The sequence below is a fragment of the Moschus berezovskii genome, chromosome 1 (genome assembly GCF_049115385.1).
Source record: "Moschus berezovskii isolate FMDL1 chromosome 1, NW_MosBer_1.0, whole genome shotgun sequence".
NCBI lineage: Eukaryota > Metazoa > Chordata > Mammalia > Artiodactyla > Moschidae > Moschus > Moschus berezovskii.
Window position 1 is genome coordinate 159,163,060 of NC_142460.1, and position 25,411 is coordinate 159,188,470.

At 41.8% G+C, this 25,411-nt stretch overlaps 2 protein-coding genes across 2 annotated transcripts in view; both read right to left on the bottom strand.

Annotated features, from left to right (window-relative positions):
• Window positions 1–7,417, bottom strand: part of SRPRB (SRP receptor subunit beta) — a 38,838-nt gene extending 31,421 nt beyond the window's left edge. Inside the window, exons 1-4 of the mRNA XM_055413490.2 lie at window positions 7,203–7,417; window positions 6,519–6,613; window positions 5,587–5,664; window positions 1,773–1,855 (exon numbers count right to left, since the gene is read on the bottom strand). Of these exons, the coding sequence (XP_055269465.2) occupies window positions 1,773–1,855; window positions 5,587–5,664; window positions 6,519–6,613; window positions 7,203–7,356 (410 nt within the window). The 5' untranslated portion in view covers window positions 7,357–7,417. The remainder of the gene's footprint in view (window positions 1–1,772; window positions 1,856–5,586; window positions 5,665–6,518; window positions 6,614–7,202) is intronic.
• Window positions 7,418–13,920: 6,503 nt separating this feature from the next.
• The window catches only part of LOC129547692 (serotransferrin), a 39,359-nt gene continuing 27,868 nt past the window's right edge, over window positions 13,921–25,411 (bottom strand). Inside the window, exons 15-17 of the mRNA XM_055413478.2 lie at window positions 21,853–22,037; window positions 20,473–20,659; window positions 13,921–14,231 (exon numbers count right to left, since the gene is read on the bottom strand). Coding sequence (XP_055269453.2) covers window positions 14,197–14,231; window positions 20,473–20,659; window positions 21,853–22,037 — 407 coding nt within the window. The 3' untranslated portion in view covers window positions 13,921–14,196. The remainder of the gene's footprint in view (window positions 14,232–20,472; window positions 20,660–21,852; window positions 22,038–25,411) is intronic.

A 25,411-nucleotide genomic window follows, 5' to 3' on the forward strand; every position in this document is an offset into this window, starting at 1 on the left:
CAGACACCTCACCAAACAAGATTTAAAACAGCAAAGTTATTTATAAACAGCAAATCAGTATACAAAAAGATGCTCCATATCATATGTCATTAGGGAAATGCAAATTAAAACAACAGTTAGGTACCACTATACACCCATTAGAAAAGTCAAAACCTGGAACGCTGACAACACTAAATCCTGGTGAGGATGCACGTCAACTGGAACACTCACTCATCACTGGTGGGAACGCAAAATGGCATGGCCACTTTGGAAGACAGTGTGGGAATTTCTCACAAAACTAAACATATTCTTACTATATGATTCTGCAATTGTGCTCCTTTGATATTTACCCAGAAATCTATGTTCACACAAAAACCAGCTTTACTCAGAACTTCAAAGCTTGGAAACAACCACAGTGCCCTTCAACAGATGAATGAATACACTGTGGTAAACCCAGACAATACATACTATTCAGCACTACAAAGAAATAAGCTATCAAACAATGAAAAGACATGGAAGAAACTTGAACGCATATTACTAAGTGAAAGAAACCAACATGAAAAGGCAACATACTGTATGTTTCCAACTATTTGAAATTCTAAAGAAAGCAAAATTATGGAAACAGTAAAAAGATGAGTGGTTGTCAGGGGTCAGGGGAGAGAGGGATGAACTGGCAGAGAACAGAGGATTTTTAGGGCAGTGAAACTACTCTCTATGATACTATAATGGAGACTACATATCACTGTACATTTGTTCAAACTCCTAGAACGTTTAACGCCAACAGTGAATCCTAATGTAAAATACAGACTCTGTGTGATTTTGCTATGTCAATGCAAGTACATCATTTGTAACAAAAAGGTGAACATTTGTAATTTCACTAGGTGAAGGATGCTGATAACAGGTGACAGATGCTAGGTGTAGAGGTGGGGTTATATGGGAAATCTCTGTACCTTCTGCTCAATTTTGCTGTGAACCTGAAATTCTCTAAAAAATAGTTTTTTGGTTTTTTTTTTAAATCAAGTAACAATCTCAACTATGACAGACTGCTCATCATCACCACCTTGTGGGCAAGGAAATATATACGACATTTTCAAAAAAAAGGAAATCTTCACTTATTCCATCAAAACAAAGCTTCCATCAATTAAAAGACATTATTTCACGTTTGACTAAATAAGAAAATACAGCCAACCGAACTACGATACCATCAACTGTAAGTGGCATTCCAGTGTCACAGATTTTAAAATGAGTCTTAAAATCAATGAAATGTAGTATTCTGATTTTCTTCAAGTTCCTATCAGTGTTGGAGACTAAATAAGAACAAAGCATCTTAAACTGAAACACAAGAAATTTAGGAAATAACAGACAGTAATGCTAGGACAATACTAAAAGAAATATGAAAATATTCTTCCATACTTTTCAACCATCGATTTTAGGTAATTTAAGGACAGAAATATATAATGTTGGATTTTAATATCTTCTAGGATTCCATCTAGCTTTAAAATTCTTTTTCAGATTTTAATCGTTCTACACATTATTAAATTTGTCCTCAGAGTAAATGAAAAATGTACTGACACGATAAAAGGGGTAAATACTTTCTGAACCTCCTGAGAAATACTTTCAAACATTAATATAATCCAAGTGAAGGTAGGCTTGCAGCCCAGAAATGCTGACCCCAGGGTGCATACTCTTTCCACTCCAGGATACCAGGCTGCCTTGAGCATACTACAAGGGCAAACTACATGGCTGGCCTTGATACACAGATTTCAGACAAGCCCATCCCACTTCCAACATACCTGGCTGAAGCCTTAAATCGCTCTAAGAACTGAAGTCTCAAGCTCTCATGTCCAGGGAGGTCAATCAAGGTCAGGTTAGTGCCCTAAGGATGGCAGCAGTAATATTAATGTTTTGGTACTGATTCACACTCACAACATAAATTTTCCACAACATATCTCAGGTATGTGAATGGTACCTAATTAATTAATAAAAAATGTCAATGTAATTGATTAATGAATCAAATGTTCACAGAGCATCCTCTATAAAGCACAGAAGGCTATGGAAAATGTAAAATTACAACTCTGATAAATGTTCTGAGGGTATGTGAGAGACTTGACCCTGTATGGGGAAGTCAGGAAAGTCCATCTGGAGCTGGGGAAATATACCAGTATGAATAAAAGCAAAAACATGTGAAAAACAGTAACAAATACAAGCTAAATAATGTGATATAAGAACCTATACTTTATCAGATACCATGTTATAGGGATACTCAACCTTTATAAAAACAAAACACCTTTCTATATTTCTACTGCAATCTAATTTTAAAATATATAACCACCAGACACACCATTTTTTTGTTCTGTTAATATTTTGTGTCAATTGTTGATTCAGGTGACAATCACTGAACAAGGCGGAGTTGTGCCCCACTGAGCAGACTGACTATTGCCCACTTACATGCTACTCATTCTAAGCTTTCATTCTTGAGCTCAAGTTCAAGGCAGATGTGGCCATGCTCAATGCTAAGACTTGAGTATAGCCCTGGTACATGTATCAGACCAATGGATCATTTCTCAGATGTTCCTACTTTCTCCACAGCGAGCCTCAACCACTATTTAGGAGGAGGGAGTCAGCATTATGTACAGATTTGACGTAATTACTGCTAAATATATTGTGACTTGTAATTTAGTCTGTGTGATCTTTTATAGGTAATATACAAAGTATATAAGATTTTTTTTTGTTTTTTTAATACCAGTAAGAGTCTAGGGATCTCAGGTTGGGCCCACTATCACATTGCATAATCAGCATCACATCACATACTTTGAATATAAACAATCCATAAGGTACATTACTAACTCAGTCATAAAAGAACAAAATAATGTCATCTGCAGCTATATGGATGGACCTAGAGATTGTCATACTAAGTGAACTAAGTCAGATACAGAAAGACAAATATGATATCGCTTATATATGAAGTCTAAAAAGAGAGTAGAAATGAACTTATTTAAAATACAGAAGTAGAATCATGGATATAGAAAGCAAACTTATGGTTACCAGGGGATAAAGGGGGGATAGGAAAGAACTGGAAGACTGGGATTGACATACACACACCACTATATATAAACTCGATAACTAGTCAGAACCTGCTGTATAGCACAGGGAACCCTATTCAATTCTCTGTAATGACCTATTGGGAAAAGAATTTAAAAATAACAAAAAGAGTGGATATATATATATATGCACAACTGATTCACTTTACTACACCTGAAATAACACAACATTGTAAATCAAGTATAGAAAGTGAAAGCTGCTCAGTTGTGACTCTTCGCAACCCCATGGACTATATACAGTCCATGCAATTCTCTAGGCCAGAATACTGGAGTGGGTAGCCTTTCCCTTTTCCAGGGGATCTTCCCAACCCAGGGATTGAACCCAGGCCTGCAACATGGCAGGGGGACTCTTTACCAGATGAGCCACAAGGGAAACCCAAGAATACTGGCGTGGGTAGCTGACCCCTTCTCCAGTTATCTTCCTGACCCAGGAATCGAACCAGGGTCTCCTGCATTGCAGGCGATTCTTTACCAACTGAGTTAACAGGGAAGCCCTGATATCAAGTATACTCCAATAAAATTTAACAATCTCCCAATATTGGAGACTAGGGAAATCAGAGGTAGCAATCAACAAAAATATCAGTTAAGAATTCTCAGTGGGTAACCGAAAACATTTTTATTGTATAATAATAAATACAGACATGTCCAAAAAAAAGTTGTCAGAAAATAGTCAAACGCATTGTGTATGTTAATGTCAAGTTCACATCAACAGTAATTTCATTTGTATCTGTGTAACAGAGCATCAGATAATTCTGACTATTCAAAAAAATAAAAGTATGAATTCTAAAAGGTTAAAAAAAAAAAAAGGAGGTGCATTATTATTTTGAGAGACAAGATCTAAAACTGGGGACCCTGGGTACAGGGATACAGTACCAGTGCGTGGAAAAACGGTCTTCCACGGAACCGGTCCCTGGTACCATAAAGGTTGGGGACCGCTGATCTAAAACATAAAAAGGGTGGGAGAAGAAGTTAAAAAGAAGAATGCTTTACATAATCAGTAGAAACAAACATGTAATGTTAAGTTTTCTGACAGTCATATTAAAAAAAGTAAAAAGAAACAGGTAAAATTTTAATTATATATATTATATAATCTAATAGATCTAAACTATCTTTTTAAACATATAATAAAAAAATTTAAAAATTGATATTTTACATTCTTTCTTTCATCCCAAGTCTTCAAAATCGGGTGTATATTTTATACTTAACAGCAGCCCTCAATTTGGACTAGTCACATTTCAGATGTTCGTTAGTCACAAACAGCCAATGGCTACTGTGTTGGAAAGCACAGGTCTAAAGCATACCCTGGAATACTCTACTTAAAACATCCAGTACATGTGTCCCAAGAATTAAAGATCTCTCAGATCTTAAATTTCAAAATCTGAATCCTTGAGAATTTAAAAAGGTCTGAGTCAGAAACACTGTCATTACTGAAAAAAGAAAAAATATCTCTAAGACATTTAAAAGGGTGTCTCTTTATTTTGATCACTCACTAAATACTTATTAAGCAGTAAAATCAGCTTGGCAGTCACCATCTACATTCTGGAGACATATAGGTACATAAAAAGTCCTTCTCATGATTTCTTCTTGGTATTTTTAAAATATACTTATATATACTCTTTAAGATTTCCACTGCAACACCATTTATAAAATGAAGACTGTAATAACAAAAAAACTAAATGTCTATTAATAGGGCTCTTATTAAATAAAAACTCAACATGAACTGAAAGTAAAAAAAGTAAGTTTTCTAATCAGTTTGCTTTCACTTTCAACTATGATTATGATTTACTTTCCTATATGGACCCACAAGATTTTTCTGTCATGTCTCAAAAGTAAAGGCTTTAAGAAAGAAAAAAAATTGTATGGTACAGTCACATAATGGAATACTCACAATATTCAGCTCATAAATCAACCAGGTAGTATTATGTATGAAAACAAGAAAGAAAAAAATGAAAACAAATCCAAGCTGTATCAATTATATTGTTAAATTTTTAAAAAGGGAGGGGTGGAACAGAGTCTTGTTATAAAAGAAAAAAGTAAAGAGAACAGATCTGTTTGGATAGCACTGACCATCTGGAAGGCTACAAAGGAAAATGGTAAATTACTACCTCCAAGGAGAAGACTTTTAAGGAGGGACAGGAAAAGCAAAATTACTTTTCATCAAATATCCTTTTAACCTTTTGAATTCTGTCCCATATAATGTACTAAAGAAAAAAGCTTAATGCTCACTCTTCAGAACTCAAGGTAAAGCTGGAAAGAAGACACAGAAATAAAAGCTAATAAAATGTGATGTAATATCAATACGCATACGGTACAACAAAGAAGGGGAGAGCATGATTAAGTTCACTGCTTGGATGATCAAGAGGAGAATTTGTCACATACACAATTTATCCATAAAAATAAGCTATGAATGGTACCTATGCCCTCAGACTAATTCACCCTAGAAATGTCTTTTTCTGACACACCAAAGTAAAACTGTCAGACTTCCCACATTTGAGGAACCTCTTACCCTGTTGTTATTGACTTTGTAGGCAGCAGAGCTGTCAGTGATGGAAGTCTGAGTGTCTCTGTAAAGGCCTGTTAACAACTGTAAAACAAAACAAAACACAATACAATATGGGGGGAGATCTGAGCAAACATATAAACAGCAAACCTAAAGAGTGTAACTCTACTCTAACTCTCCTAGGCGTAAAGTCAAACCAACAAATGTTGCTTACAATAGCTAAAAGGGACCATATTGATTCCCCCCCTCCCCGCTTTGCTTGTAGAAAAATCTAATTAACTGCAAACTTCATTCCCTTCTCCTTAATGAGAGGAGGGGGAAAACTATTATTTTTAAACTATTATTTTCAAATAATAGTTTCAAATGGTTAGTGGCCAAATTTACCAACCTTCTCAACATTTACGATCATCAAAAATGATTAGAGATTATATTTCTTTAATGGAAAGGAAAATAACTTATACTCTCAAAAAGAACAATAATAAAGAGAAAACCTCCACTACTCTTTGTAGCAAAAACCAAACATTTAAAAATACTACACAGACTAGAAATAAATATTAGTGAAAAGAAGCCTGCTGCTAGTAGCCAATAAAAGTTTCTTTGACAAATTCTCAGAGGAATTATACACTGCATACAGATTAATGTCTTCTATCTATCTCTTCAGCTGTTCTGGTATCCTTAGCTATGGCATGAAAGTAGTTAGTATATAAAACCCTTAAATGGGATAAAGGCTAAATATATCAGTATCTGGTAGGTGCAAGAGAATAAAAATGGCCAAGAAATTCCAGTTTAAGGGTCTTTTTGTCCTCCCAAGTGAGTCAAAAATTAATTCCCCTATTTGTCAAGAACAGCTTTTGTTCCAAAGTAAACCTAACAGGAATAATACGGTGCCCTAAAATTTCCTATCAAGTGTTAAGAGAGGTATAAATCAAAGCATTTACTCTGACAAAAAGCAATGTTTTCCCGGAATCACAAAGGCCCACAAGAAGGACAGCTCTCTGACTGCTCCTTCTGCTCCGGATGAGCTTCCAGAACACTGTGGAATAGAGAAAAACAACCAAAATAAGGCCTTGATTATCAACAATACGCATATATGGTTGGGCTGGAGGAAATTAAGAGAAGTCGATGCCTCATGCATTTGGAACTTACTTTCACTGATATTACCACCATTATAATCGTTGTTCTTGAGGACTCCGCTGAATGCCAGCCACCATCAACTGTCAACTTTTCTGCATCTGCATCCCCTACCCTGCCAGTATACTCAAGCGCAACCTCGCCTTATTAACTCTATATCCCCAGCGCCCAGCTCGCAAACACAGGATGCTCAAACTTGGAGCGAAAACCATTTGAGTATTGGTAGCAAGAGCAATGGAAAGGGAGAACGGGGCGCTCAGGCATTACAGGGGCTAGCAACCCGTGCCCAAGGACCTGGACGTCACTCTGGGGGTCGCGGGAAATCCCCTCTAACGCTGCTTCAGGCGGGAGGGCAGGTGTATAAAAGCTGCTAGTCTCCCATTCCAGACGCCCCTCAGGTGCCGCCTCTGCTCCGCGGTCTGCATAAGCCCAGTCCGAGCTCGGATCCCCGCCCTCCCCGCACCCGCCATATCCACCGGCCGCCTCTTTACCTAGCGTTAGCAGCACCGCAAGGAGCGCCACCACAACTGACAGCAGCGTCGGGTCCCTCCGCTGCAACTCCTGCCGCAAAGAGTCCAGGTATGGCTGGAAGGTTCCCCCAACACCGCCGCCATTCCCCATCCGCCGGGAGTCCGCGGAAGCCATGGCTGAGATCACGCTACCCGGCACCGCGAAAGCAACGTGGCCCTGGGCTCTGCGCAGGCCTGCGAAGCGGAGCATCACGGAAGTGGTAGTTCCTAAGCTGTACTTCCTCCTTCGCAGGCGGGTATCCCGAAGGTCCTGATGGGAGTTGTAGTTCTCTTGGACACTGTACTCCCAGCGAAAAGACTGACCAAGCAGCCAGCCAGAAGGATGAGCGACACACTCATCCTTTAGGATACGAGTCAAATGTCCCGCTCTCTTCATGGTTGTTGACAGAATGATGGGTGAATAAAATGAATGGCTCAAGAAACCTCCCCTGAGGATTTCCAGTCGCTCCCTTCGTGAGGTGAAGTGAATCTTGTGAGGAACTCAAGCATTACAAAAACGTTCATCGGAATATAATGTGGCACAAGGTGTGACAGAGGGGATGCATAAAGGGGCGCTTAAGCCACATGGGTTCAGAGAAAGGCTGCTGGAGGAAAATGACAGGAAGTGAGACGTGAAGAACAAGTTAGCGGCGGCAGGCGTAATAGGAGAAAGCGTGCTCTGTGCAGTAAAGAAAGAGCAATTCCGTGTACCTACACGCGGGTTCAGTGCCTGAGTCAGGAAGATCCCCTGAAAAATGAAATGGCAACCCACTCCAATATTCTTACCTGGGAAATCCCATGGACAGAGGAGCCTGGAGGGCGACAGTCCATGGGGTCTCAAGAGTTACACACGACTTAGCAACTAAACCACCACCACCACCACTGCATTGTAAATCCTGGCTACTTCCCTTAATGTAGAACTACCCCTGAGATGAGATACATTAAGGGAGCCTGCCAGGAAAATCAAAGAGAGGGGCTGGGGCTGTTGAAAATTGTCCCTCTGCCCTAACCGGCAGCCACTACTTTGCCAGACAAGTATGTGGGACCAAGGTGGCCAGTTCTTCTGGCCAGTTTTTTAAGAGAAGCCAGAAAAAAAGGTTTTTAAGGGAAGTTTTCCACTTGTAAAATTTCAGCAAGTAATGAAAACTTGTAGCCTAAATAAAACACCTCATAGAGTTAGAAGTAGCTGGTCTGGAAGCTGCCAGTTTCACTCTGTCATTTAGCAGTTGTCATTTCAGCAGAACTGGCAGGAGATGAGCAGGAAATGTTGGCAAAAGCTAGACATGAAGGGACTGGGAGATATACTGAGGAACCCAGATTTTACCTAGAATGCAATAAGAAGTTTCAGCTGAGAGTGAAATAGTTTATTGGCAGATCAAGGGAATACTACGGTTTGAGAGAAAAAAGACAGGCAAGGAGACCAGAGAGGCTGTTGCAGTGTTTTGGCAAACAGTGCACAGGGTCTGAATCAGGGAAGTGTGGAAAGTGTGGAAAAGAGGGTACAGTTATGACAGACACTTAGAAGGAAAATATATAGGATTTGGTAATTAATTGTACACGCTGAGTTAAGGAGAAGAAGAGCTAGCAAGACTGCATCTGAAACACTTGGTGTGTATTGCTGGGAAGATCCAAGTGTTCAGCATGAATGAGAGAACTCAGTTCAAGTTCTGTGGAGCCAGGGACATAGCCAGAATGAAAACTGCCTGTATTTTGTGCACATGGAGTTTCCAGTGCCTCTGAGAAGTCTAAAATCATGTATCATGCAGGCGATACAGTAAACAGATGTGAAGTGTCAGCAGTAGGTGCTAGATTTTCATTTGGGAGTCATACATAAACAAGTGGTCATGCAAACTAGCACAGCCACCATGGAGAACAGTGTGGAGATTCCTAAAAAACTGGAAATAAAACTGCCATACAACCCAGCAATCCCACTGCTGGGCATACACACCGAGGAAACCAGAATTGAAAGAGACATTTGCAACCCAATGTTCATCGCAGCACTGTTTACAATAGCCAGGACATGGAAGCTACCTAGATGTCCATCAGCAGATGAATGGATAAGAAAACTGTGGTACATATTCACAATGGAGTATTACTCAGCTATTAAAAAGAATGCATTTGAATCAGTTCTAATGAGGTGGATGAAACTGGAGCCTATTATACAGAGTGAAGTAAGTCAGAAAGAAAAACACCAATACAGTATATTAACACATATATATGGAATTTGGAAAGATGGTAATGATGACCCTATATGTGAGACAGCAAAAGAGACACAGATGTAAAGAACAGACTTTGGGGCTCTGTGGGAGAAGGCGAGGGTGGAATGATTTGAGAGAATAGCATAGAAACATCTATATTATCACATGTGAAACAGATCACCAGTCCAGGTTTGATGCATGAGACAGGGTGCTCAGGGCTGCTGCACTGGCATGACCCTGAGAGATGGGATGGGAGGGAGGTGGGAGAGAGGGTCAGGATGGGGAACACATGTCTACCCATGGCTGATTCATGTGAATGTATGGCAAAAACCACCACAATATTATAAAGCAATTAGACTCCAATCAAAATAAATTTTAAAAATTAAAAAAAAATAGCAGGAAAAAAATCGTGGAGAGCGTGAAGAGTGAGGAGGAAAGGGACACCACAAAGAAGCCTGAGAAGAGAGAATCAGTGACATAGAAGTGTCCTGGAAGTGGTCAGCAGCATTCCTGTAACAAATGATGAGGGCTTGAATGAGAAGTGAGCTCAGGGGGAACAAAGAGCGGAGGGTGAGGAGGTAAAGATCCTCTTTAACTGCGCACAATGAATGCTTGCTTCAATTCAGTTCAGTTCAGTCGCTCAGTCGTGTCCGACTCTTTGCAACCCCGTGGACTGCAGCACACTAGGCTTCCCTGTCCATCACCAACTTCTGGAGTTTATTTAAACTCATGTCCATTGAGTCAGTGATGCCATCCAACCATCTCATCCTCTGTCTTCATCCCTCCTTCAGTCTTTCTCAACATCAGGGTCTTTTCTAATGAGTCAGTCCTCCACATTAGGTAGCCAAAGTACTGGAATTTTGGCTTCAGTATCATTCCTTCCAATGAATATTCAGGACTGATTTCCTTTAGGATGGACTGGTTGGATCTCCCTGCAGTCCAAGGGACTCTCAAGAGTCTTCTCCAACATCACAGTTCAAAAGCATCAATTCTTCGGCACTCAGCTTTCTTTATAGTCCAACTCTCACATCCATACATGACTACTGGAAAAACCATAGCCTTGACTGGACGGACCTTGGTTGGCAAAGTAATGTCTGTGCTTTTTAATATGCTGTCTAGGTTGGTCATAGCTTTTCTTCCAAAGAGTAAGCGTCTTTTAATTTCATGGCTGCAGTCACCATCTGCAGTGATTTTGGAGCCCCCCAAAATAAAGTCTGTCACTGTTTCCACTGTTTCCCCAGTAAAGAGGATAACTGCTCACAATGAGTACTTGATAGAGCCAGGCATTGTTCTAAATCCTTTAAGTTTGTTAATTTGTTTAATCCTCACAATGAGCCACCATCCCAGTTTTCCAGAGGGCAAACTGAGACAGGGGTTGAGTAACTTATCCATTGATCCCAGGTTGTTGGGCTCCTTTATGCTTCACTATATGTTCTAACACAGTAAAATCCATTTTCCAGGCACATTTCATCAATAAAGGGAGGCAATAAGGACTCCAGATTAAGAGAAAATGTTTAGGGTGTGAAGTTAAAGTAAGTAAACCAACTTAGTCACTCACTTATGTCCAGCTCTATGCATCCCCATGGAGTGTAGCCCGCCAGGCTCCTCTGTCCATGGGGATGCTCCAGGCAAGAATAATGGAGTGCGTTGCCATGCCCTCCTCCAGGGGATCTTTCCAACCCAGGGATTGAACCCAGGTCTCCCACATTGCAGGTGGATTCTTTACCAGCTGAGCCTCCAGGGAATCCCAAGAATATTGTAGTGGGTAGCCTATCCCTTCTCCAGGGGATCTTCCTGATCCATGGTCTCCTGCATTGCAGGCAGATTCTTAATCTGTTGAGCTACCAGGGAACTTTTTTGGACTCACTAAGGATGTTGGATCTTAGTTCCCCAACCTGGGATGGAACCCATGCCCCCTGCATTGGAAGTGCAGAATCCTAACCACTGGACTGCCAGAGAAATCCCCAACGATTTTATTTTAAATTAACATTATGAATTAAAACTATCAGAACCAACAGCAATCTGACTGCATTCTATTTCTTTTCTCTCTTGTGGTCCTGATCCCTGCTCTGTATTCACCACCGAACACCCAACACCCAACACACACACACACACACACACACACACACACACACACACATACCTCCTTTGTATTAATAATAACTTCTGTTAGTGACTAAAAATACAGTGAAGAAGGAAGGGCCAGACACAGAGAACACCTATCAGAACTGCCCTCCCTGTATAAGGATTTTCAGTCAGAGCATGTGAGTGAACTAGTACCATTTGGGGGTTTGCAATTTGGAAATGAGGAAGCAAGGGTTTGATAACACATGGTCATACTCTTTTTTTTTTTTTCAATTTGTTTTCTGGGTATTATGAAGGCAGAAGAGATGTGCACACTTCCACACTTGAGTTAGAAGGTGGGGCCGTCAGTCTCGGTAATGAGAGTAGGAGAGGATGGCATCGGTGACTTCTTGTCCTCTCACCTCGGGGACTGCGAAGGCTCCGGGAAGCTCTGTGGAGATGGTGGAGAAAAGGACAGCTCTGTGGGAATGGATGCAGCGGGGAGGGGACACTGACTGTCGCTGGCTGAAAGTGTTCTGCTCCCTGATTCTATCAGCGGATGGAGAGTTACAGCAAAACCAGCAGAGGCCATTTTTCTTCTCTTCCATCAGTTAAAATGTCTCATTCACTGAATGCATTTTTCCCTCTCCCGTTCCCAGCCGTTCCAAATCACAACGGAACCTATCTCAGACTCAGGACACCAATCATGTGATTCCCCTACTCTGGCTTATCTCCTTAAGTGTGTTTCTTTGAAAAAATAGAGGATTTTTTAAAAGAAAAGAATTTAAATGGGACATGTTTTTATATTGAAAACTCAATATAATAATGAAAGATCAAAGAAGAAAACCAGAAATCACCTTGTTATATCAATAGTATCTGGTGAACATTATTTCAGACATTTCTCTGTACAGATATACTGACAAGAAGGCAATCTAGAAGGAATAATAAATAACAGAACAAAGTTATTTTTAGAGACTATAATATACGTTACTGTGTTCACAGTCTCTAGAACAGTGCCTGGATCATGGTAGGTATTCAGTGCATTGTTGATAAAATTAGATTTGTTGATTCACTGCAGTAAGATAGATTACATGCCAGAGAAATGGTTAGGACATCTCATCAAACAAAGGATAAGAAAGAATTATTATAGGATTTGGGGTGAGGGTGGAGCTTAGGTGAATATTACATAAGGCAGTGTTGTTAGGCTCAAAGCAAAGCAGGGCTGTATATGAAAAGGTGAACCTCAGGTCTGGACTGTAAAGTAGACCCAAGGTCTGTTTCTTTGGATGCCAGAAAGTTGAGAACGGTGGACCATTGTGTTTAGAAACCCCTACCTGTAGCTCTGTCCCTGACTGTAAATTGAAACTGTGGTAGGAGTTAGGAAACAAAGGGGCAAACTTGGAGAGTTGTTTAGGAGGCAAAATCAACAGAACTTGATGACATTAGATGTAGAATGAAGTAGAATACTGAGTTGAAATTTGACTCCTCAGTTTATGACTCCTGTGAGTGGGTAGCAGACCATGTCTTTATGAAGTGTATGGGAACAAGAGTTGGCTTAGGGAAACAGGGGAGGAAAGGAGTAAAATGATCACCTCCCTTTTCATTTGTTGGGCTTCTGATTGCTGTGAGAACTCTACAGTACAGATCCACAGGCAGGAGGCGTGCATGTGAGATGCTGCAGGCAGGGGTCAGAACTTCAGAAATAGATGTCTGGGAGTCATTCTCACTGCTTAGGGAGGGCCTGAAAAGTGGAAGGAGCACTGGATGAAGAGAAGAGCCCCAGGAAGATGACCCTACATTTCAGAACTGGTAGGATAAGCCCACTGTAAGACCACAAAAGGACAAAGAGGTGGGAACCAAAGCAAAGGGCTCCCATATCAGAGAAGCTAGGAAAGGGTTCCAAGGAAGGGTGAGTGGTCATCCCTATCAAGTTAGTTAACAGACTCAAGGATAAATGAACTAATTGGCTTTCACAGCTGGCAGGTGGGCAGTGACCTTGACCAGAGTAGCTTCAGGGACATGGGTGGAACAGAAGACTGATTTCTCCATGTTCAGTCATTAATGAGAATCCACCTTTCAGGAGCTCCACTAAGAGTGGGAGGAGACAGGGCCATGAGGCAACTGCTATGAGAGTTGGGGTCAAGGGACGATTTTTAGCAAGATGAGGTTCCAGTGACTCACTTTTGCAAGCAGAAGACTTGGGACCTCAAGTATACCTGATGAAATGTATTTTTAAACTATATAAATCATCTATATTATTTTTCTGTATTGCCTTGAGCACTCTATGTCAACATTTACTCTGCATCCTCCTTCCTGCCCTTTCCCCAACAACACACACACACACACGCACACGTACACACTTAATTCAATCAAGCCTTGTACACTTGATTTTATTAAAATGACCATGCAGACCCCTTTTAGAAAGAATTCCTACTTGGACTGTACCCAGGAACTGTGGCTGTGGGAAAGAGCAAATGAATCTTGAGCTCTGAAGGAAGGGCTAGTTGCAGACCAAGCATTAAGGAGGGGGGGGGGGGTAATGAAGTTTTTTAAAAAGATAAAACCAATAATAATGTTTATTTTTATTTTGTCCTGCAGAGGCGCCACCACCAAATTGTGAGGACAACCAAATCACTCAGACCAGCGAAACCAGAGGAAGCTTAAGGGTCCCATGAGCTCCCATCTCCATCAGGTGTTGACTCAGCTCTTGGATTTTAAGGTTTGTGGAAAGTGCATGCTTCCAGGAGTTCTGTGAGGACAGAGCAGAGGGGTTGGACAGTTAAAAATCTACCTATGTTTAGTTCCTGTTAAGTGAATCAACAATTAAGCCCAATACAAAAGTACTCAGCCCAGTTGCCCTGCTCTTCTGATGGGTGAACCTGACCCTCCTCCCAATGCCTCCTCCTCCTGCCTGCACAGCTCCTGTGTCTGCACTGGGCAGTGCCCCACACCAAGGACAGTAACAGGATTTCCCTGCCCTGCATCATCCCCTGCCTTATGTCCTATGGGCGGGGCTCCCACCCCTGAGTCCATGTGGCTGGTACGAGCCTACGAGAATCATCCTCTCAGATCCAGGCAAGGAACTAACATAACGAGATGCTCTAAGCACCAGGCCTGTGCTAGTCCCCCTGCCGGGGGCTAGTCTCCACCCCCTCAACAGAACAGTAGCCAAGGATCCTTAAACCAGAATTATGTGGGCAGCTGTTAGAATACAGAAATCCCGCACCTGGCACAGACTTGCTGAATCAGTATCCCAGGGCCTGGGAATCGGTACCTTAAGGACTGTGGCTCATGGACCTGCACTCTGCAGTTGAAGAATAACCTCCCTTGAGCTACATGGTATTCTCCCAAATCTTCCAAGTGATTCCAAGTCATTAAATGATGTCCAACATAGCTATAGCACAAACTGGTATTCTAGATAAGTATAAGCATATCTTCTTTTATCGTGCTGTGCTTTATTGCACTTTGGAGATACTGTTTTTTCTAAATTGAAGGTTTGTGGTAACCCTGTGTCAAGCAAGTCTGCTGGTGCTATTTATTTTTTCAATAGCGTTTGCTCCCTTCATGTCTCTGCATCACAGTTTAGTAATTCTTGAAATATTTCAGACTTCTTCATTGCTATTATTACCTTTGTCATGGTGATCTGTGTTCAGTGATCTTTGATGTTACTATAATTAATTGTTTCGGGGCACTACAAACCATGCCCATTACTATGGCAAACTTAATTGATAAATATTATGTGTGTTCCTGCTGCTCCACTAGCACAAGAATGTTGAAATTAGGCCAATTAATAGCCCTATATTAACCCTAAATGTTCATGTGGAAGGAAGAATTGCACATTTCTCTCTTTAAAACAAAAGTTAAATGTGATTAAGCTTAGCGAGGATGGGCCTCTTGTGCCAAAGAGTTAGCCAAACTGTGAATGAAAAGGGAAAGTTATTGAAGCAAATTAAAAGTGCTACTTCAGTGAACACAGAAATGATAAGCAACAGCCTTATTCCTGTTACGGAGAAAGCTTTAGTGGCCTAGATAAACGATCAAACCAGTCACAACATTCCCTTAAGCCAGAGCCTCAGCTGCAGCAAGACCCTATCTCTTCGGTTCTGTGAAGGCTGAGAGAAGTTGCAGAAGCTTCAGGAGAAATGCTTCAAGTAAGTACAGGTTGGTTCATGAGGAGGAAAGAAGTTGTCTCCATAACATTAAAGTCAGGGTGGAGGCGTCCCTGGTGGCTCAGTGGTAAAGAATCTGCCTGCCAATGCAGGAGACACAGGTTCAGTCCTTGGTCCAGGAAGATCCCACATGCTGTGGGGCAACTAAACCTGTGCACTGCAGCTGCTGAAGCCTAGAGCCCGTGCTCTGCAACAAGAGAGGCCACCTCAGTGAGAAGTCAGAGCACCGTAGCAGAGTAGCCCCTGCTCACCACAACCAAAGAAAGCCTACACACAGCAACAAAGACCCAGTGAAGCCATTAATAAAATAAATAAATAAGATTTCTAAAACAATAAAATAAAAGTACAAGGTGAAGCAGCAAGTGCTGGTATAGAAGCTATAGTAAGTTACACAGACGACCTACCCAAGACAGTTCATAAAGGTGGCTACGCTAAATGAGATTTTCAATGTAGATGAAACAGCTTTCAACTGGAAGAAGATGCCATCTAGGACTTTCATAGCTGGAGGGGAGAAGTCAGTGCCTGTCTTCATGATCAAATGACAGACCGACTCTCCTGTTAGGGGCTAATGCAGCTCGTGACTTGAAGCTGAAGCTAGTGCTCATTTACCATTCTTAAAAAACTTAGGGCCCTTAAGAATCATTCTCAGTCTACTCTGCATGTGCTCTGTAAATGGAACAACAAAGCCTGGATGATGGCACATCTGTTTATGAGAGGGTTTACTGGATATTTTAAGCCTGCTATAGAAACCTACTGCTCAGAAAGAAACATTCCTTTTAAAATATGACTGCTCACTGAGAGCACACCTGGTCACCCGAGAGCTTGGATGGTGATGTACAAGATGAAAGTTGCTTTCATGCTTGCTAACACAACATCCGTTCTACAGCCCATGGATCAAGGAGTCATTCCAACTCTCAAGTTTTATTATTAAAGAAATACATTTCATAACTGCCATAGACAGTGACTCTTCTGCTGGATCTGGGCAAAGTCAACCGAAAACCTTCTGGAAAATATTCCTCATTCTAGATGCCATTAAGAACATTTGTGATTCATGGAGTAAGGTCAAAATATCAGTATGAACAAGAATTTGAAACAAGTTTAGTCCAACCCTGATAAGTAACTATAAGGGATTCAAGATTTCAGTGGAGGAAGTAACTGCAGATGTGATGGAAATATTAAAAGAACTAGAATTAGAATTGGAGCCTGAAGACTCCAAGCAATCCAAGACTGAATTGCTGCAAATCTCATGATAAAACTTTAACAGATGAGGAGCTGCTTCTTATGCATGAGCAAAGAGAGTGGTTTCTTGGGATGAAATCTCCTAGTGAAGATGCTGTGAAGATTGTTGAAATGACAAAAGGATTTAGAATATTATATAAACTTAGTTGATAAAGCAATGGCAGGACTTGAGAGGATTGATTCCTGCTTTGAAAGAAGTTCTACTGTGGGTAAAATGCTATCAAATAGCATTGGATGATACAGAGGAATCAGTCATGAAAGAAGAGTTGATCTATCAATTTCAGGCTTCCAGTTGAAGATGGCAGACTAGAAGGCTGTGTACTCATCTCCTCCTGTGAGAATACCAACATCACAACGAGCTGTTGAACAACCATCGACAGGAGAATGCTGGAACCCACCAAAAAAAGACACCCTACATCCAAAGCCACAGAAGAAGCCACAGAAAGATGGCAGGAGGGGCACAGTCATGATAAAATCAAGTCCCATACCCTCCAGGTGGGTGACCCACAGACTGGAGAACAATAATACCAAAGAAGTCCTCCCACTGTTGCAAAGGTTCTAAACCCCGTGTTAGGTTTTTGGCCTGGGGATCTGACAAAGGCACTGGGAATCCCCAGGGAATCTGATCTTGAAGGCCAGCAGGATTTGATTATAGAATTTCCACAGGACTGAGGGAAACAGAGACTCCAGTCTTAGAGGGCACAAACAAAATCTTGCACACACAAAGACCCAGAGGAAAGAATGACCCCACAGAAGACTGAACCCAAACTACCTGCTAGCGTTGGAGGGTCTCCTGTGGAGGTGTGGGAGGGCAGGGGCTCATAACAGGGACAGGGGCACCAGCAGCAGTCCTGGTGTAAGCCCTCTTGGAGGTCACCATTAACTCTACCATAGAGCCCATAGACTCCAAGGCTGGGTCACCTCAGGTCAAAAAATCAGGGAGGGAGTGCAACCCCACCCATCAGCAGATAATTGGATTAAAGCTTTACTGGGCAAAACCCTGCCCACCACAGCAGGACCCAGTTTTTCCCACTGCCAGCCCCTCCCATCAGGAAGCTTACACAAGCCTCTTAGCTTCCTCCATCAGAGGGCAGAGAGAAGCAAGAAGAACCACAATCCCACAGCAGCTAGAACAAAAACCACATTACAGAAAGTAAAACAGAATGAAAAAGCAGAAAGTTATGTACCAGATGAAGAGTCAAGATAAAACCCCAGAAAAACAACTAAATGAAGTGGAGATAGGCCACCTTCCCGGAAAAGAATTCAGAATAATGATAGTGAAGATGATCCAGGATCTTGGAAAACAATGAAGAAGATGCAAGAAATGTTTACCAAAGACTTGGAAGAACTAAAGAACAAACCAACCGAGGTGAATAATACACTAGAAGGATGAACGGCAGAATAACTGAGGCAGAAGAATGGATAAATGACCTGGAGGACAGAATGGTGGACATCACTGCCACAGAACAGAATACAGAAAAAATAATGAAAAAAGAAGACAGCCGAAGAGACCTCTGGGACAACATTAAATGCACCAACATTTGCATTGTAGGGGTCCCAGAAGGAGAAGAGAGAAAGGACCTGAGAAAATATTTGAAGAGATAATACCTGAAAACTTCCCAAATATGGGAAAGGGAATAGTTAACCTAGACCAGGAAGCACAGAGAGTCCCAGGCAGGATAAACCCAAGGAGGAACACACTGAGAGACATAGCAATCAAACTGACAAAAATTAAAGACAGAGATAAAATATTAAAAGCAACAAGGGAAAAATTACGAATAACATGCAAGCTCCCATCAAGCTATCAGCTGATTTATCAACAGAAACTCTATAAGCCAGAAGGGACTGACATGATATATTTAAAGTGATGAAAGGGAAGAACCTACCACCAAGATACTCTACCCAGTAAGACTCTCCTTCAGATCTGATGGAGAGATCAAAAGCGTTCCAAACAAGCAAAAGTTAAGAGAATTCAGCACCACCAAACCAGAAATGAATGCTAAAGGAACTTCTCTAGGCAGGAAACACAAGAGAAGGAAAAGACCTACACAAAATAAACCCCAAACAATTAAGAAAATGTTAATAGAATCATACATATAGAAAATTACCTTAACTGTAAATGGATTAAACCAACTCAGAGACAGAGACTGATTGGGCAGATGAAAACTTGTGCATGTATGCACTTCCATTTACCACATGACTCTGCTTGACCCGTCAAATTGTGTGTAATTATTATATATTGTTAGGCTAATCATGTTCCCATTATGCCTTGCGATTGTAATTATCTTTTTATTTTGGGGGGGTCTGGCTATTCATTGTGAAAACTAGTAAACATCTTTTACTATTGTGATTATGAACTTTTTGCCTATCTAAAAAATTTATGACATTTTGATTCTACTTGTTTGATTTAGAATGAAAAGAATGTTAGAATTATAATTAAAAAAACAGATATGCAGCAAGAAAAATAAATAAGTAAATATGTTGTGTTTAGGATACAAAATAAATAATAAAAATATTTCAATAATAGTATCTTTAAAAATTTTTTCCAATGGTATTTATAATATCTAAATTAAACTGTACATTTTTTTAACGTGTCTCTGATTCTGTAAAGAACCAAGAGAATGTTTTTGTCATTTGTGAAAATAAAGGTAAAACCCAGTCATTAAGGATTAAAAAAAAAAAAAGAGTCGATTGATGGGGCAAACTTAATTGTTATCTTATTTTAAGGAGCTGCCACAGTTGATCTGTCAGCAGTCATCAATATTGAGGTAAGACCCTCTACCAGCAAAGAGATTATGACCCACCACCAGCAAAGAGATTATGAAGGCTCAGATGATAGTTAGTGTTTTTAGCAATAAAGCATCTTTAATTAAGATATGTACATTGTTAGACATTTTGTAGACAATGCTATTGCACACTTTATAGTGTAGTATAAATGCAACTTTTATATGCACTGGGAAACTAAAAACTTCATATAACTTGCTTTGTTGCAATATTCTCTTATTGCAATGGTCTGAAACTGAACCTGCAGTATCTCCTGAGGTATGCCTGTGGTGTGTATAGCAACTTTAGAGTTCCTGGTACTTATCACTGTTCAAGCTCTCAAGAGCAGCGCCATGTAAAGAACTCTCTGCAGTGCTGGAAATGTTCTCTTTGTTCATCTGTGTGGAGACATAGGTATGTACTGAGCACTTGAATTATGGCTGGTGTGACTGATTTAAAATTTTGTTTAATATGAATATAACTTTAAAATATCCACATGTAGCTAGAGGCTACCATTTTGAACAAGGCAGCACAGTATAAAACGGTGTTCAGAGCAGAGCAGTGGGCTCATGGCTCTCTTCCTGTTCTAAGTAACAGCATGGAATTCTGTGTGTCCAGTGCCATCAGCCCATGTCCCCTTACCATCTGCCCATACAAGTAGCCTCTCATTCCTGCCAGGATCGCATTGTTCCCTCATCATTTCATCTGGGCAACTGATCATCTCCGGGTGACTACAGTCCTCCCCTCCTTTTGAATCCAGCACCCAGAACCCCAACCATATTCACTCTGCAGGTTCCCCATGCTGTTCCCCCTACTCACTTGAGGTTGAGCATTTTCTCAGGTTAGTCATAGCTCTGACGTAGTCATCCCCTAAGTAGGAGTCATATGTTTTTTTCCCAATTGAAGCCAAGCATTTAGTGTCATCCCTGAACAGAAGGTCCTTGGAATTTGATTGGAATAAACAAAAATTGTTCGTGCAGTCGGTTACAGCTTTTCCAAAATCATCCTGTCAAATAGACAGAAAGTACATGAGGATCTGTGGGAAAGAGCCACTGGAAACATATGGATGGCATGGAGGAAACTGGAAGCTGGGAACCAGCCCTGGGAAGAAAGGGAAGCTGCAGGGGATGCCTCAGGATCTTTCCACCTCCATCCCTTGGCATTTACACAGATATGGGTCCCAAATCTAGGCTTCTATGAGGCCCCCAAATCCTTTGTGGGGTCCAGCCAAGTCCCATCTCCTTGGGGAAGTCCCTCCCTCCCACCCACCCACTGCTGACTTCTCTGATCTCTCTTCCCCACTTCATTGACCATAGCCTTGGGAATGAATTCCAGGAAATGAGAGGACAGAAACATGTCCCTTTTAAGTATTATTATCAAGAAGGTAATAAATAAGAGCCACCCAGTGAGGGGTGGTACAGGTAGCTGTTAGCTGCATCTTTGATCCTAAATAGATAAGAGGCTGGACTCGTCCACATCTTCTAAGATTATAAATAAAATAATGATTATAGAAAGTTTAGCATTCTATCTAGCACTTAGGAAATGTTCATTAAATGTTAATCATTAGTGTCATTTACCTTAAGAGGACTCACAGAGGTGAGCTATCTTCATTTTTAAAAGGAGAAAACTCATGATGGATCAACAGGCAGGAAGCTGTCACTGAGGGGAGGTTGGTCTTTAGGGGTGGAAAGGTCTTTAGGATTAAAATATTCAGACAGTCCCTCTCCCCACAGGGTCAGCCCTGGCTTGGTTGTTTTCACCAGAGGACAAGCTCCCTGAGGGTAGGGTTCCTGGGTTTTTCTGCCTTTTGAAATTGTTCTCAATCTGTCTAAGCAAAAGAAACACAGTCCACATTTCATGACTTGTATCCAGAAGGGTTGGAAAACAGGATTAGCTGCCTTCATTTAAAAAAAAAAAAAAGGCAGAAGTGGGTAAAATGAGGGTACCACAGAGCAAGGTCAGGGTCGAGCTAGAAGCAAATGCTTGGACCCTGGAACACATGCGTCAGTTGAGGTCTGATTTCCAGCAAGCAGAAGACATGAGTAGAGCCAGGTCTGGGACATCCAGTCCACCATCCATAGCTTCCCAGTTCTTCCAGGAAAAGAATGCAGGAGTGTGGGCTTCTCCTCGCCTGCGAAATCCCCCAATAATCCATACGCACACAAGAAAAACAGTTTGGAATCCCTGGCTGGTCCTTACCTGCTGTTGCTTTAATATTTCCTCTACACAAGTTGCCTTATCTTTCCGTGAGACCACAGCGTGATTCGGGGCTCGGGCCAGGTGGCAGCTCTCAGCCTCGTCCACAGGTTTCCTGGTGCCATCCTTGCATAGGAGTTCAAAATTTTCCTTCTTCAGATTTTTTGCCCATGCTTCATCATTATTTCCTAGGTTCAGAAAAGGTGCATCAGCCAAAGCTTTGATCAAAACACCCTCACTGGGAGATGTGACCACCTTCCACTATGTGGGGTCCTGGACCCAGTGGCCAACAGAGGTTTTACTGATATGGAGAGGAAGAGAGTTACCAGGAAAATTCCCTGGGGCCAGGGAATTCCCTTCAGTCTTCCCAGCCAGACAGGAAGAGTGAACCACGTTCTGTGGATGACATTCAAAAGGATCTTCATTTCTGCTAAGTTCCAAATTCCATTCAGACTCCACTGTAGGAAGCACATGGCCCTCTAAGCAGATTGCCAATCTCTGTGCTATACCATCTGGCTGCGTGTGTGTGTATAGTCGTTCAGTTTTGTCCAACTCTTTGCAACCCCATGAACCATAGCCCATCAGGCTCCTCTGTCCTTGATTCTCCAGGCAAGAATACTGGAACGGGTTGCCATTTCCTCCTCTGGGGGAATCTTCCTGACCCAGGGATCAAACTCGCAACTCTTGGGTCTTCTGCAATGGCAGTCAGATTCTTTACCGCTGAGCCACCTGGGAAGCCCCATACCATCTGGCACTAGCAAGCAAAAGAATCTTCCCCAGAGGCTCTTTTGGAAGGAAGCCCAGTGCTTGAAATCTGGCTCATTCACACTGCTGCTGCTGCTAAGTCACTTCAGTCGTGTCCGACTCTGTGTGACCCCATAGACGGAAGCCCACCACGCTCCCCCATCCCTGGGATTCTCCAGGCAAGAACACTGGAGTGGGTTGCCATTTCCTTCTCCAATGTGTGAAAGTGAAAAGTGAAAGTGAAGTCGCTCAGTCGTGTCCGACCCTTAGCGACCCCACGGACTGCAGCCTACCAGGCTCCTCCATTCATGGGATTTTCTAGGCAAGAGTACTGGAGTGGCTTGCCATTGCCTTCTCTGTCATTCACACTAGTTTTATGTAAAATGCACACACGCCTCTGTGCATGAAGGCCCGTAACCTGTTCTCAGCCCCTTGCTTCATCTTTTCTGTATTCTCTCTGAGAAAAGAACATCTCACCCATTCCCATGGTTTAAGCTCCTTCCTCCTGAGGCAATTCTCAAATAAGCTTTCCTGGTTTTTGCTTCTCTCCTAAAATACAGGATTGCAGTCTTTTTCTTAATCTAATTTTCTCATTTAATTGAACAACCACTATATGAATTCACTATTTTAAAAGTTTACATGCAAAGTAAAAAATACCCCTTTTCCTACACTCTCCAAATGTACACTTTAGGTTTTAATAGAAAACTCCAAATTGCCTGCCTCTCCTCCCACCAGTATCTGCACATATCTTGCTCACCTTTTAACTTTTCGCCTTTCTTTTCTTACCGGTCCCTCCAATTCAATACCTTCCACATGAAGTCCATCCTCCTTCTCTCCAAACCCATTCTGTCTAGTCAGTAATTTAAGCATTTATTCAATACTGTGTTCCCAGCCCTTTGTAAGACACAATCTTATTAGAGGTGGGAAATAGCACACATACCAAAAGCAACAGTGCAGGGCACAGATAATATCGTTTTATACTTTGTGTGACACCTCTGAATGCGGCACAGGGAGAGTATGTTAACTCAGGAAGCCTAGTTGGAGAGGGCACGGATTCAGCAGCGTCCTTAACATGTGTAGGACTGAGGGGAGAAGAGACTGCTTCTCCGAGGGGGGATGGAATGCTCTGGCAAGACTCAGGGACAGCTACATGCCTGGTGTTTCTAGAGGGTGGCGGAGAACAGCCCCACTGGAACAGAGCCTTGGGCAGTCAGGCTAAAAACGCCCTCAAGATGAATGTGGGATGGAGGATGGCACTTTGCTGTTATGGTGGTTTAGTTGCTAAGTCATGTCCAATTCTTTGTGACCCCATGGACTGTAGCCCACCAGGCTCCTCTCTCTGTGGGATTTCCCAGGTAAGAACACTGGAGTGGGTTGCCATTTCCTTCTCCAGGGGATCTTCCTGGCCCAGGGATCAAACTCAGGTAGGCTGCACTGCAGGTGGATTCTTCACTGCTGAGCAACTACGGGAAGCCCTAGTGTGGCACTTGGGTAATAAGAAAGGTTGGTCTATGAGAACTTAATGAATGGAAATCAATGTTAATGTGTGAGTTCCAAATAGGACAATTAGGAAAAATGAGAAAGGAGGTGATTTGGTCTGGGTTGGGGCAGTGGGCATCTAGAAGGGCATGATTAAAAAATTTTCTTTCCAGTAAAAATGATGCTTGTTTACTGTGGCTAATTTGTAAAACACTACATAGTTTTAAGGAATAAGACTTTGAAACCCAGTATAATTCCACAGCATTCACTTTCAACATTGATCAATCTAGGCTTGACTGACAGGACCTATAACAAAGTCCTCCATAGGGACGAGGCTATATGAAGGGAGAAGTGTAAGGAGTTGGATTTATTCTGGTTCAGGTTGCAGGATCAGCGTACTTTGTACATAAACATGACCACAGGGCGAACAGAGATCGTAGGATGGTGTTTAGGGAGGGAGTGCATAGGGAGGTAGGCCTCCTCTATAAATTCCCCTCGGAAGGTTAAGGCTTTGGGAGTCTTTGCAAAGAGAATTGAGGTCTAGAGAGGGGAGCCCTATTGGAAGGATACAAAGAGAAATCAAGGAGTGACAAAGAACCAACCTAGGGTAACACTCAGGTAGCAGGAAAAGGACAGCCCTTAAAGGGAAAAGCAAAAGTTACAGGAGGGGTGAAAGAAAAATTAGCCAAACCAAAATTCCTTCAAGTAAGTACTTAGTAACTTCTGTGTACCTTATACTGTGATTGGTGTTGAGATGTAAGAAAAAAGTAGAGCTCCCTGTGACCATATTTTATTACAGAGTGTGATGAATTCAATAATAATAGCAACATGGAGAGAGGATTCTGTTGTGGGATGGAGGTGTGCCATTGGGGAAGGCTTCTTAGAGGAGTTGGTCCTGCACTAGAGGAAAAACTTGAGGTTGGGTAAAGGGAGGAGGGCTTCCCAGGTGGGTTAGTGGTAAAAAATCAACCTGCCAACGCAGGAGATATAAGAGAGAGGTTCAATTCCTGGGTTGGCATGAAGATTCGCTGGAGGAGGGCATGGCAACCCACTCCAGTATTCTTTCCCAGAGAATCCCATGGACAGAGGAGCCTGATGGGCTACAGTCCAAAGGGTTGCAAAAAATTGGACATAACTGAGTGATTACTCACACACACACACACACACACACACACACAAAGGGTTACGAGGGAGGGAGGGAAGTAATACTGCCTGGACTCTAGGCGGGGGTGTAAGCTGTTAGTGATAGAGCATGGACAGCTGGAATGCTCATTCTTACCAACATTTAAAAAACAGCTGTCTTGTTTTTAATGTCATGGCCATCTAATATCCACCCATG